The sequence below is a fragment of the Oncorhynchus masou genome, chromosome 15, assembly GCF_036934945.1.
Source record: "Oncorhynchus masou masou isolate Uvic2021 chromosome 15, UVic_Omas_1.1, whole genome shotgun sequence".
In the NCBI taxonomy this organism is placed as follows: domain Eukaryota; kingdom Metazoa; phylum Chordata; class Actinopteri; order Salmoniformes; family Salmonidae; genus Oncorhynchus; species Oncorhynchus masou.
The window spans coordinates 25,373,943-25,387,074 of record NC_088226.1 but is presented as its reverse complement, the minus strand read 5'-3'; the positions used below and the strand labels follow the sequence as shown (position 1 = coordinate 25,387,074).

Sequence of the window (13,132 nt, the reverse complement as noted above, 5' to 3'; positions counted from 1 at the left end):
GCTATAGAGGACTATAAAGATTCATATATGTATATTTTGACAAATTATTTTTTCCTAAGGTATGAGGGGCGGCAGGGTAGCCTAGTGGTTAGAGCGTTGGACTTGTAACCGAAAGGTTGTGAGTTCAAACCCCCGAGCTGACAAGGTACAAATCTGTCGTTCTGCCCCTGAACAGGCAGTTAACCCACTGTTCCCAGGCCGTCATTGAAAATAAGAATTTGTTCTTAACTGACTTGCCTGGTTAAATAAAGGTAAAAAAAAAGATGTGATATAAACCTTTTGGGTTCGAACCGGTTCATAACTTAGATAGAAGATGGAGTTCTGTTCATGCTGAAAACAGAATATATGTTTTTAAACAACATTCTTAGAACTTTACTAATGTTTTCTTGTGTTTTTTTATGGTAAGTTTTCTTAATGTTCTGAGAACATGACTAAAAAGAACCATGAGGAAACCTGCAGACAACGTAATGTTAAATGACTGAAATTCCCACAGAAGAACGTTGTTTCTTATCGTTCTCTGATCAATTTGAGAACATTACTTTAAATAGAACGAGGAAACCTATATGAAACGTTATGGGACTGTTGAATGCTAAATAACCATAGGACAACCACACTCACCAAGCTCTCAGAAACATATGGGTCTCCAAATTGGATGTGCTAGATGGGTAGTCCCATGCTCTTCAACCCATGAGGAGTAATGGCTGATCTTCACCCTGTTATTGTCAAGCCTGTTAGAGGCCCACGGGTAACTTTATCAGTTTGTTAGTATATGTGAGTCTATCTGTACAATGAATATCTGATCAATGAGACAATGTTGGATTTATCTTAAACATGTTTTTAAATAATAGTTAGGCAGTTAAATAAGTGTCCGTAACAGGGTTGACACATGCAGATAAAATGCTCTTAGGTCATAGGATTTGAATGCCTGAAATGGGGGGGGGGGGGGGGGGTTCCATAGGCTGAACATATCCTCCATGCAAATGAATGTTGAAAGAATAGATATTTAAAAGTTCATTGCTTAAAAATGTGCATGTCCAAAAGGCATCCATTTTGTGGATCAAGGTCCCTTATGTAATTGGCTTGACTTTTCTTCCCTCTTTACTAGGCCCTTTCTCTAAAATCACTTCAAGCTCAGGGATGCACGAGATGAAGATGGGAGGGGCGCTTATACAGGTAATCACAGGAGACATCACCAAGGAGACCACTGATGTCATCGTCAACTCCTCCAATAACACCTTCAATCTCCAGTCAGGTAAATCTAACCTTACTTCTGTCTCATTTCACTGGAGTTGACCTGTTTTTCTGTACATTACACAATTGTTAACATAACAAATAATAGGTACTAACTTTACATTACAGAACATTATGGCTACACTGTATTTGATAACTATAAAGCTCCTCGTACACAATTTTTATAACCCTTCTCTTCCTCTTATACTTCCTTCTCCAGGGGTATCTAAGGCCATTCTGGATGTGGCTGGTCAGACTGTGGTAGCGGAATGCCAACAACTCGGTAAGAACCTCTATATCTGAAAAGAGTATGTGATCAAAAAAGAAGACTATTTGAACAAGCCTCTGCTCGGCAAACTGTCTGTGCTCTTCCTGTCTGTCTCCGAACCTTTCACTCTGTCTCCCTCTACAGTGCCTTGCAAAAGTATTCATCCCCCTTGTTGCATTACATTTTGTTGTATTGCAACCTGTAATGGATTTTATTTGGAATTCATTTAACGGACATACACAAAATAGTCCAAATTGGTGAAGTGAAATTTAAAAAAAAACTTGTTTAAAGAAATTATAAAAAAGATCCAATGGAAAAGTGGTGCGTGCATATGTATTCAAGCCCTTTGCTATGAAGCCCCTAAATAAGATCTGGTGCAACCAATTACCTTCAGAAGTTACATAATTAGTTAGATTGCACACAAGTGGACTTTGTTTAAGTGTCACATGATCTGTCACATGATCTCAGTATTTTTACACCTGTTCTGAAAGGCCCCAGAGTCTGCAACACCACTAAGCAAGGGGCACCACCAAGCAAACGGCACCATGAAGACCAAGGAGCTCTCTAAACAAGTCAGGGACAAAGTTGTGAAGAAGTACAGATCAGGGTTGGGTTATAAAAAAAATATCTGAAACTTTGAACATCCTAAGGAGCACCGTTAAATCCATTATTAAAAAATGGAAAGAATATGGCACCACAACAAACCTGCCAAGAGAGGGCCGCCCACCAAAACTCATGGGCCAGGCAACAAAGAGACCAAAGATAACCCTGAAGGAGCTGCAAAGCGCCACAGTGGAGATTGGGGTATCTGTCCATAGGATCACTTTAAGCCGTACACTCCACAGAGCTGGGCTTTACGGAAGATTGGCCAGACAAAAGCCATTGATTTAAAGAAAAAAAATAATCAAACACGTTTGGTGTTCGCCAAAAGGCATGTGGGAGACTCCCCAAACATATGGAAGAAGGTACTCTGGTCAGATGAGACTAAAATTGAGCTTTTTGAGCAGGACAATGACCCTGAGTGTTGCTTTAGCAGTATGCTTGAGTGGCTTAAGTGGAAACATTTAAATGTCTTGGAATGGCCAAGTCAAAGCACAGACCTTAATCCAATTGAGAATCTGTGGTATGACATAAATATTGCTGTACACCAGTGGAACCCATCCAGCTTGAAGGAGCTAGAGCAGTTTTGCCTTGAAGAATGGGAAAAAAATCCCAGTAGCTAGATGTGCCAAGCTTATAGAGACAAACAGTTGAAGTCGGAAGTTTACATACACTCAGGATAGAGTCATTAAAACTTGTTTTTCAACCACTCCACAAATTTCTTGTTAACAAACTATGGTTTTGGCAAGTTGGTTAGGACATCTACTGTGTGCATGACACAAGGAATTTTTCCAACAATTGTTTACAGACAAGATTATTTCACCTATAATTCACAATTCCAGTAGGTCAGAAGTTTATATACACTAAGTTGACTGTACCTTTAAACAGCTTGGAATATTCCAGAAAATTATTTCATGGCTTTCGAAGCTTCTGATAGGTTAATTGACATCATTTGAGTCAATTGGAGGTGTACCTGTGCCTCTTTGCTTGACATCATGGGAAAATAAAAAGAAATCAGCAAAGACCTCAGAAAACATTTAGACCTCCCCAAGTCTGGTTCATCATTGGGAGCAATTCCCAAACGCCTGAAGGCACCACGTTCATCTGTACACATAATAGTACACAAGTATAAACACCATGGAACAGCGCAGCCGTCATATCCCTCAGGAAGGAGACACGTTCTGTCTCCTAGAGATGGCTTACAAGCCGAAGAACACCATCCCAACCGTGAAGCGCGGGGGTGACAGCATCATGTCGTGGGGTTGCTTTGCTGTAGGAGGCACTTCACAAAATAGATGACATCATGAGAGAGGAAAATTATGTGGATATATTGAAGCAACATCTCAAGACATCAGTTAAAGCTTGGTTGCAAATGGGTCTTCCAAATGGACAATGACACCAAGCATACTTCCAAAGTTGTGGCAAAATGGCTTTAGGACAACAAGGTAAAGGTATTGGAGTCGCCATCACAAAGCCCTGACCTCAATCCTATAGATTGAACTGAAAAAGTTTGTGTGAGCAAGGAGACCTACAAGCCTGACTCAGTTACACCAGTTCTGTCAGGAGGAATGGGGCAAAATTCACCCAACTTATTGTGGAAGGCTACCCAAAACATTTGACCCAAGTTAAACAATTTAAAGACAATGCTACCAAATACTCATTGAGTGTATGTAAACTTCTGACCCACAGAGAAGGTGATGAAATAAATAGAAGCTGAAAGAAACTATTCTCTCTAATATTATTCTGTCATTTCACATTCTAAAATAAAGTGGTGATCCTAACTGACCTAAAACAGTGAATTGTTTACTAGGATTATAAGGCAGGGGTTGTGAAAAACTGAGTTTAAATGTATTTGGCTAAGGTGTATGTAAACTTCCGACTTCAACTGTACATACCTGTCTCCCTAGCCTCTGCTTCCTACTGTCCTGTCATGAAAATATAAAAAATACGTTAGGATTTTAAAAATAAAATTTCACCTACAAACTTGCCTCAAGATATGTTCCTTGTCCTGGTATACAATCAGGAAAGTCTCAGAAATGTTCTGACTCTTTAAATTCCAAGTACATATGGTCACTGCTCTGCCTACTGAAATCAATGTACAGTAAAACAAATAATGTATACAATGTATATTTCCAGGAGCCCAGCCTAACAATGGAGTGATACTTACCCAGCCGGGCAACATGCGGTGTAAGAAGATCATCCACCTGGTTGGTCAGACGGACCCAAAGAAGATCCAGGAGTCGGTTAAAGGAGCACTGCAAATGTGTGCACAGAATAACCTCACATCCATCTCCTTCCCTGCTCTCGGCACAGGTGAGTTACAAAACAGAACAGGAATGAATACTCAGGTACCAAATTTCTAAATTGCACCTTGCGTAGTCTACATTTCTAACTCTCAACACTAAGTTGAGACCACGACAGAGTTCCTCTCTGATTCTGGGAATTGTTTAACTGGGAATTTGGGGAAAGTTACTGGGATTTTGGGGGAAACCTGGGAATTTGGGGAAAGTTACTGGAATTTTGCAACCCTAGTGAGAATCCATAGGATTGAAGGAACATGACTTGACCCATTTGAATACAGCTGTTTGCTAAGTGCTTTGTTTTTTAAACTTTGCCCTCCATTAGACAGTAAAGGTTAACAGGCATATTCATATTCAGAAAATCTTTGTTTCATTGCTGGGCAATGTCTTGCAGCAATATAATATACATGTTGCATGTTGTTGAACTTCATATCCACACTCGCTAGGTGTGGCAACTAGCCTGTTCTCTCATTGAAGGTCAGGGCAATGTACAGGCGGGCCAGGTGGCTGACGCAATGTTGGATGCTGTTGTGGAGGTGGTGGGTCAGAAGTCCCAAAACACACTGCAGCTGGTCAGGATGGTCATCTTCCAGCCTGCCATGCTCACAGAGTTCCACAAATCTATGGTGAAGAAAGAGGGCACAGACGTTGACACTCAAAAGAAGGGGAGCATCTGGGGAAAAATGAAATGTAAGGGCTACCTTATTATGTTGATAAAGAAATGAAAGGCCAGCACATGGTATAATGCTGCTCCCCAGTGCTTTCTTCCTGCACCGGGAGAAAGCCTTGTGGAGCACCATTATATGTTACCGTGTGTGGGCCTTTCTTTACCCCCTAATATTTACTGCCACATAGACCTAAACAAAGTTAACTGTAGCACTAGCTCCCATTGACTAATACCCTAAGATTGCGTCTAAATAATGCAGTGTTCAATATTGGTACAGCATTTTTAACCTGGAGTAAAGCTGACATGCCGCAAAAGGATGAGGATTTTGTCATCGAGGGCCAGCAAGTAGATCCAGCTTTCTTCCATATCTGCGGTGGCTCTCAGGCCAGAGTGGACAATGCCAAGCGTTGGATCAAGGACCTGATCCTGAAGGAGCAAGTCAGCAACAGCATCACCGATGACGCCATCTTCAACTTGTCTGACTCTGACCGTAAGTGCATCCACGACATGCAGACCACCATGGGAGTGTGTGTGAGGATAGAATACAATTCTTCCAGGGAGGAAGCTATGCTCACGATCGAGGGCCTTAGCAAGGATGTCCTCAATGCAGTCAGTGAGATCCAGGACATGCTGAGGAAGGCCAGGGACAAAGAGACCTTCAACAGGAACGTGGAAGTGGCCAGCAACATGGTGGAGTGGCAGTATCAGCAGCAGCCAGGGGGGCAGTACCAGAGCTTTGACCCCATCCCCAACTTCCATCTGGAGCAGGCCCTGGGGAGGAAGTTGCCCCACGTAGAGGTCTCTTTCCAGAGGCAGATGTACAAGGTCACCCTTCCTGACGGGCCTGCTACAGATACCCATGGCAACAGCCTCAAAATTAGACGCATCGACAAGTCTGCAGGTACTCTTCCCTTTGGTATTTACAATGCATACAGTGGGGCAAAAAGTATTTAGTCAGCCACCAATTGTGCAAGTTCTCCCACTTAAAAAGATGAGAAAGGCCTGTAACTTTCATCATAGGTACACTTCAACTATGACAGACAAAAATAGGAAAAGAATTCCAGAAAATCACATTGTAGGATTTTAATGAATTTATTTGCAAATTATGGTGGAAAATAAGTATTTGGTCAATAACAAAAGTTTATTTCAATACTTTGTTATATACCCTTTGTTGGCAATGACAGAGGTCAAACGTTTTCTGTTAGTCTTCACAAGGTTTTCACACACTGTTGCTGGTATTTTGGCCCATTCCTCCATGCAGATCTCCTCTAGAGCAGTGATGTTTTGGGGCTGTTGCTGGGCAACACGGACTTTCAACTCCCTCCAAAGATTTTCTATGGGGTTGAGATCTGGAGAGTGGCTAGGCCACTCCAGGACCTTGAAATGCTTCTTACGAAGCCACTCCTTCGTTGCCCGGGCGGTGTGTTTGGGATCATTGTCATGCTGAAAGACCCAGCCGCGTTTCATCCTCAATGCCCTTGCTGATGGAAGGAGGTTTTCACTCAAAATCTCACGATACATGGCCCCATTCATTCTTTGCTTTACACGGATCAGTCGTCCTGGTCCCTTTGCAGAAAAACAGCCCCAAAGCATGATGTTTCCACCCCCATTCTTCACAGTAGGTGTGGTTGGATGCAACTCAGCAATCTTTGTCCTCCAAACACAACGAGTTGAGTTTTTACCAAAAAGTTATATTTTGGTTTCATCTGACCATATAACATTCTCCCAATCTTCTTCTGGATCATCCAAATGCTCTCTAGCAAACTTCAGACGGGCCTGGACATGTACTGGCTTAAGCAGGGGGACACGTCTGGCACTGCAGGATTTGAGTCCTTGGCGGCGTAGTGTGTTACTGATGGTAGGCTTTGTTACTTTGATCCCAGCTCTCTGCAGGTCATTCACTAGGTCCCCCCGTGTGGTTCTGGGATTTTTGGTCACCGATCTTGTGATCATTTGGACCCCACAGGGTGAGATCTTGCGTGGAGCCCCAGATCGAGGGAGATTATCAGTGGTCTGTATGTCTTCCATTTCCTAAAAATTGCTCCCACAGTTGATTTCTTCAAACCAAGCTGCTTACTTATTGCAGATTCGGTCTTCCCAGCCTGGTGCAGGTCTGCAATTTTGTTTCTGGTGTCCTTTGACAGCTCTTTGGTCTTGGCCATAGTGGAGTTTAGAGTGTGACTGTTTGAGGTTGTGGACAGGTGTCTTTTATACTGATAACAAGTTCAAACAGGTGGGATTAATACAGGTAACGAGAGGAGGACAGAGGAGCCTCTTAAAGAAGAATTTACAGGTCTGTGAGAGCCAGAAATCTTGCTTGTTTGTAGGTGACCAAATACTTATTTTCCACCATAATTTGCAAATGAATTCATTAAAAATCCTACAATGTGATTTTCTGAATTCCTTCCCCTCATTTTGTCTGTCATAGTTGAAGTGTACCTAAGATGAAAATTACAGGCCTCTCATCTTTTTAAGTGGGAGAACTTGCACAATTGGTGGCTGACTAAATACTTTTTTGCCCCACTGTATGTGTATTCCATGTAGTGATTTAAAAAAAAAAATATTTTAACCATACTTACCAAGAGGATAAGCTAAGTTCCTCAAGTATTAGTATTAGATACAAATTGTCTGTTGTTCACAAATGTGCTTTACATACAGAAAAGGCACTGTTTAGAAACCCCCAACAAGAAGATAAACATGGCATAGACACAGCATTATATATATGTATATACAGTGCCTTGCGAAAGTATTCGGCCCCCTTGAACTTTGCGACCTTTTGCCACATTTCAGGCTTCAAACATAAAGATATAAAACTGTATTTTTTTGTGAAGAATCAACAACAAGTGGGACACAATCATGAAGTGGAACGACATTTATTGGATATTTCAAACTTTTTTAACAAATCAAAAACTGAAAAATTGGGCGTGCAAAATTATTCAGCCCCCTTAAGTTAATACTTTGTAGCGCCACCTTTTGCTGCGATTACAGCTGTAAGTCGCTTGGGGTATGTCTCTATCAGTTTTGCACATCGAGAGACTGACATTTTTTCCCATTCCTCCTTGCAAAACAGCTCGAGCTCAGTGAGGTTGGATGGAGAGCATTTGTGAACAGCAGTTTTCAGTTCTTTCCACAGATTCTCAATTGGATTCAGGTCTGGACTTTGACTTGGCCATTCTAACACCTGGATATGTTTATTTTTGAACCATTCCATTGTAGATTTTGCTTGATGTTTTGTTTCTGGCCTTTATCGAAAAAATACAGTTTTATATCTTTTTGTTTGAAGCCTGAAATGTGGCAAAAGGTCGCAAAGTTCAAGGGCGCCGAATACTTTCGCAAGGCACTGTATATCCTGATATATATATATATCTTAAGAATACAATTAATGAAGATGTCAGCTTAAGGACATTAACTTTGTATTCTGTGCTCCCTCCAGCTCAACCCATTGACAGTCTCCCTCAACATTGGGATGCTATGCCAGCAAACACGTCATGCCATTCCTGCCTCATTCAGCCAGGAAGCCCAGAGCACAATGAAGTCTTAAACTTGTTCCGAGCCACCTGTCCCAACATCGTTTTAAAGGTACCTGCTGTTCCTAAAGCTACATCCATTGTAGTTATTGTTATGTCTTGGGATATGCTGGGTGTTATTAGCATGGGTGAGGGATGATTTGTTCACTTTCACTCATCTGTTGGTCTCTTGAGATCACAGGATGTGCCATAGGGGTGTGACATTTAAACTCATTTGGGATTGTTAATGTTTAGAAAAAAATCCTAACCGAAAACTTTTAATTTCAATTTTTACAAAGTTAAAATCACAAAACTACCACTAACAGGTCCTGATCATCATCATAACGGCAAATAAAAATTAAACAAATAACTAATGCAACAATGTTGTAAGTAGGAGGAGATATGCATCTGTCAAATGATTTGCCACGGCTCTAATGCGCCCCGAACGTCATCGTTGATAACAGTTGGTGAAGACTGAAGCTGGGAAGTGACAGCAGCGAAATCTGTATGGCAATACTTTGAGAAGGGGATGAAATGCAAAATTTGCGAGGTGGAATTGAGCTACATTGGCTGTACAGGTGCAGTGCTGAAGGGGAGGCACCCTGAGACCCAACCCAGTGAAGTCTAATGTACTGACAACTGAGAACATGGAGGAGAGGCACACAAGAGACCCTAAAACGGCATTAATACCATTGTGGGTGAGGGACAGGAGTAAGGAGTACTGTCTGGTAGAGGCCAATACTGCGGTAGATTGAAGAGCATTACCCCCTAGTAGCGGTTATACACAGGACCATATCTGAATTGTTCATTCACGCCATTTTATGATTTAAAAAAACATTTAAATTAGAAAAAAATTGCAATTTTAAGAAATGTTTTAGATTTGTCACATCCTTAATCTGCCATATGAAATGGTTTGTTTATTATAGACTTTGATTGTTAGTATTTGGGTAGGCACTTGGAATAACAATAAAGCACCAAACAGTACTGCTAGTCTTCCTGGTAGCCAGCTATTAAAAAATATATATATATTTTAGCCCACAATGGCAAAGAATCATCTAAAAACTAAGGTTTATGGAATGTACGATGGTCACATTTTAGAGTCTATTAATGGCAGATTAATAATTATTCTTCCCTGATTTATTTCAGATTGAGAGGATCCAGAACCCAAGCCTGTGGAGGAACCTCCAGATCAAGAAGGATGAAATGGAGCTCCGGAACGGTCATAAGAACAACGAGAAGAGGCTCTTCCATGGAATGTGCCACACAACCATCAATCACATCAACCACCATGGCTTCAATCGGAGCTATGCTGGGAAAAATGGTAAGATACACATACTGGGCTTGTGCCGATCTGACCATACTCGTATTCGTATCTTTAAATTGACAGTAGATAGTAGGATGACACTCGTGGTTGAAAAAATTGAAGTGTTTTAAATTGCCTAAATAGTGTTTGGCAATATACCTTTTCATGTACCTGTGCTTTTATAGACCAGGAAAGCTGCAGATCAGAAGCAGCGGATATGTGTGTGTTCTTAACTTGCAGCAGGCATTCTGAGCGCACATCAGCAGTCTCTTTTTTTCCTACCCTCGCTCCACTCGTTACATATCATGCACAGTGATAGTTTGCTAGCAAACATCCTCTCCATTTGATTGACCATAGTAGCAGCAGGCAGTAGCAGTATAAATGGAGCAAAACATGCGAAAAGTGACTGTGGAAATTATTATATGAAGGGAGTAGACGGAATTACAGCTGCACTCTATCCAATTGTGTCACTAGGATCAACCTAAATGTCTTTACAGACAGCAGAACTAGTGGGTTGAGTTATTTAGTACTTCTCACTTGGTTGAGTGACATGAGAGTTGCATGCTGGCAGTTGAAAATGAATTTTATTCTGATCATGGGATTACAAAAAATATATGGATCATAGGGCCTACCCAGTGGCGCAACGGTCTAAGGCATTTCATCGCAGGCGTCACTACAGACCTGGGTTCAATCCCAGGCTGTTTCACAAATGGCCATGATCGGGAGTCCTATAGGGCGGCGCACAATTGGCCCAGCGCCGTCTGGGTTAAGGGAGGGTTTTGTCCGCTCATCGTGATCTAGCCACTCCTTGTGGTGTAGGCTGACTTCAGTCATCAGTTGAACAGTGTTTCCTCCAACACATTGGTGTTTCCGGGATAAGAAGGCGGTTATTAAGGAGCGTGGTTTGGCGGGTCATGTTTCAGAGGATGCATGACTCGTCCTTCGCCTCTCCCGAGCCCATTGGGGAGTTGCAGCGATGAGACAAGATTGTGATTGAAATTGGGAGAGAAATAATTTTGAAGCATATCATAATTGTATCAGGAAAATTCCTCATATTTTACAATACTTGTTTCGTTTGAGTGCTCGGCACACCCCTAATACATACCCATGAACAAGTAGCCTGGTCGCAGATCTGTTTGTGATGTCTTGCCTACTCCTATGGTCATTGGTAAAAGCCCCATGTAAACATTGTCATTCTCATATACTCTGTCTTGTCTCTGCAATAGTCTAAAATCTAAACTATATATTTTTTCAGCTGCAATGTATGGAAATGGCACATATTTTGCAGTTTCTGCCAGATATTCTGCCAGTAACACATACTCAAGACCAGATCCACAAGGACAGAAGTATATTTTTCTCTGCCGAGTTCTGACTGGAGATTTCACAACAGGACGACAGGGGATGATAGTGCCTCCAGCTAAAAACACAACATCTGCTCAACTCTACGACAGCGTGACAGACAACCTATCAGGGCCATCCATGTTCGTTGTATTCAATGACATTCAGGCATATCCTGAGTACTTGATCACTTTCCGCTAGACCACAGAGATAAAAGCAATATAATGAACACTCGTTCTTTTTATCTGCTGTGTAAAGTTTTTATAAATTGCTTTATAAATTGTCATTTATAATGTTTCTTGAAAAACTGAAAATGATTGTTACTTTTGCATGAAAAAGTGTAACTATTACAGGTTGGTTGTATAAGTTTGCTAAAGGACAGTAAATTTTATAATCTACAATTGATATGTTCTTTTTTTTATAATCTCAATGGCCACTGTGCTTTGTACAGGTTGTACTTAGGGGTTGGGGGACTTCCGGTGAATTTACATCCTTGTTCACTGTCTGGTCGTATTATATTGTGTTTGTCTTCATTTATTTGGTCAGGCCAGCGTGTGGCATGGGTTTATTGTAGTGTGTTTTGTCTTGGGGTTTTGTTGGGTGTTGGTGACATGGGTTTATTGTGGTGTGTTTAGGCAGCCATATTTAGGCAGCCATATTCTTTGAGTATTTCGTGGGTGATTGATCCTGTCTCTGTGTTTGTTCCTGTCTCTGTGTTTGTTCCTGTCTCTGTGTTTGTTCCTGTCTCTGTGTTTGTTCCTGTCTCTGTGTTTGTTCCTGTCTCTGTGTTTGTTCCTGTCTCTGTGTTTGTTCCTGTCTCTGTGTTTGTTCCGGTCTCTGTGTTTGTTCCTGTCTCTGTGTTTTGTTCCTGTCTCTGTGTTTGTTGTCACCAGATAGGCTGTATAGGTTTTCACGTTCCGTTTGTTGTTTTTGTATTGTTCGTGTTTTTTCGTCGTCATTAAACATGTATCAAAAATACCACGCTTCTCCTTCGACAGACGAGAACCGTTACACTGTCTCATTGGAAGAACAACTGAAAAAAGACAAAGTACTATGCATGGCTTGTTTTGGATTGTAGTTCAGTGTTGCCAAGTTGATTGTAAACTATGGTCAATGTCTGATAAGCACATACATTTATATGACGTGAGTTAATGGATAGAGAATAAGGCTCTACGAAAGTCCCTGACGTGTGCTGAGAAATCATGTGACACCAAACGTGATAGCAAGTGGATGTGTGTGTTTATGAAATGGCCTTTCAATCAGTTTGCTTGTGCGGAGGAAAGTAAAAATAATGAAATATATTTTCCAGCTATCAGATTGACAAATGTGTGTGTATGTGTGTTTGTATGTATGTATGTATGTGTGTGTGTGTATATATATATATATATATATATATATATACACACTGCACAGAAATGTAAACGCTACACGTAAAGTGTTTCATGAGCTGAAATAAAACTAAATCTGACATTTCCCATATGCACAAGAAGCTTATTTCTTTCAAATGTTGTGCACAAATTTCTTTACATCCCCGTTAGTGAGCATTTCTCCTTTGCCAAGATACTTTTGTGTATATATAGTGTATGTGGACACCCCTTCAAATTAGTGGATTCCGCTATTTCAGCTTCACCCGTTGCTGACAGGTATATAAAATCGAGCACACAACTATGCAATCTCCAGAGAAACATTGGCAGTAGAATTGCCTTACTGAAGAGCTCAGTGACTTTCAACGTGGAACCGTCATAGGATGCCACCTTTCCAACAAGTCAGTGCTGTTATTGTGAAGTGGAAACATCTAGGAGTAACGGCTGTAATGCATAAAATTCACAGACTTGTTTCAAAACATCACCTGGCATGTCACTGATGCGTTGTGAAACAGTGTAGTTTGATGAAGGCATTGTCTGTATAGTTTTTTGGGCC

General features: G+C 41.2%; 1 protein-coding gene across 3 annotated transcripts in view; it reads left to right on the top strand.

Moving 5' to 3' along the window:
- Positions 1-12,691, top strand: part of parp14rs1 (poly(ADP-ribose) polymerase family member 14-related sequence 1) — a 28,844-nt gene extending 16,153 nt beyond the window's left edge. For all 3 annotated transcript variants that reach the window (XM_064988894.1, XM_064988893.1, XM_064988895.1), the window contains 8 exons: positions 1,106-1,252; positions 1,451-1,513; positions 4,235-4,411; positions 4,876-5,088; positions 5,343-5,966; positions 8,499-8,644; positions 9,718-9,892; positions 11,130-12,691. In XM_064988894.1, coding sequence (XP_064844966.1) covers positions 1,106-1,252; positions 1,451-1,513; positions 4,235-4,411; positions 4,876-5,088; positions 5,343-5,966; positions 8,499-8,644; positions 9,718-9,892; positions 11,130-11,413 — 1,829 coding nt within the window. In that variant the 3' untranslated portion in view covers positions 11,414-12,691. The remainder of the gene's footprint in view (positions 1-1,105; positions 1,253-1,450; positions 1,514-4,234; positions 4,412-4,875; positions 5,089-5,342; positions 5,967-8,498; positions 8,645-9,717; positions 9,893-11,129) is intronic.
- Positions 12,692-13,132: the final 441 nt, after the last annotated feature.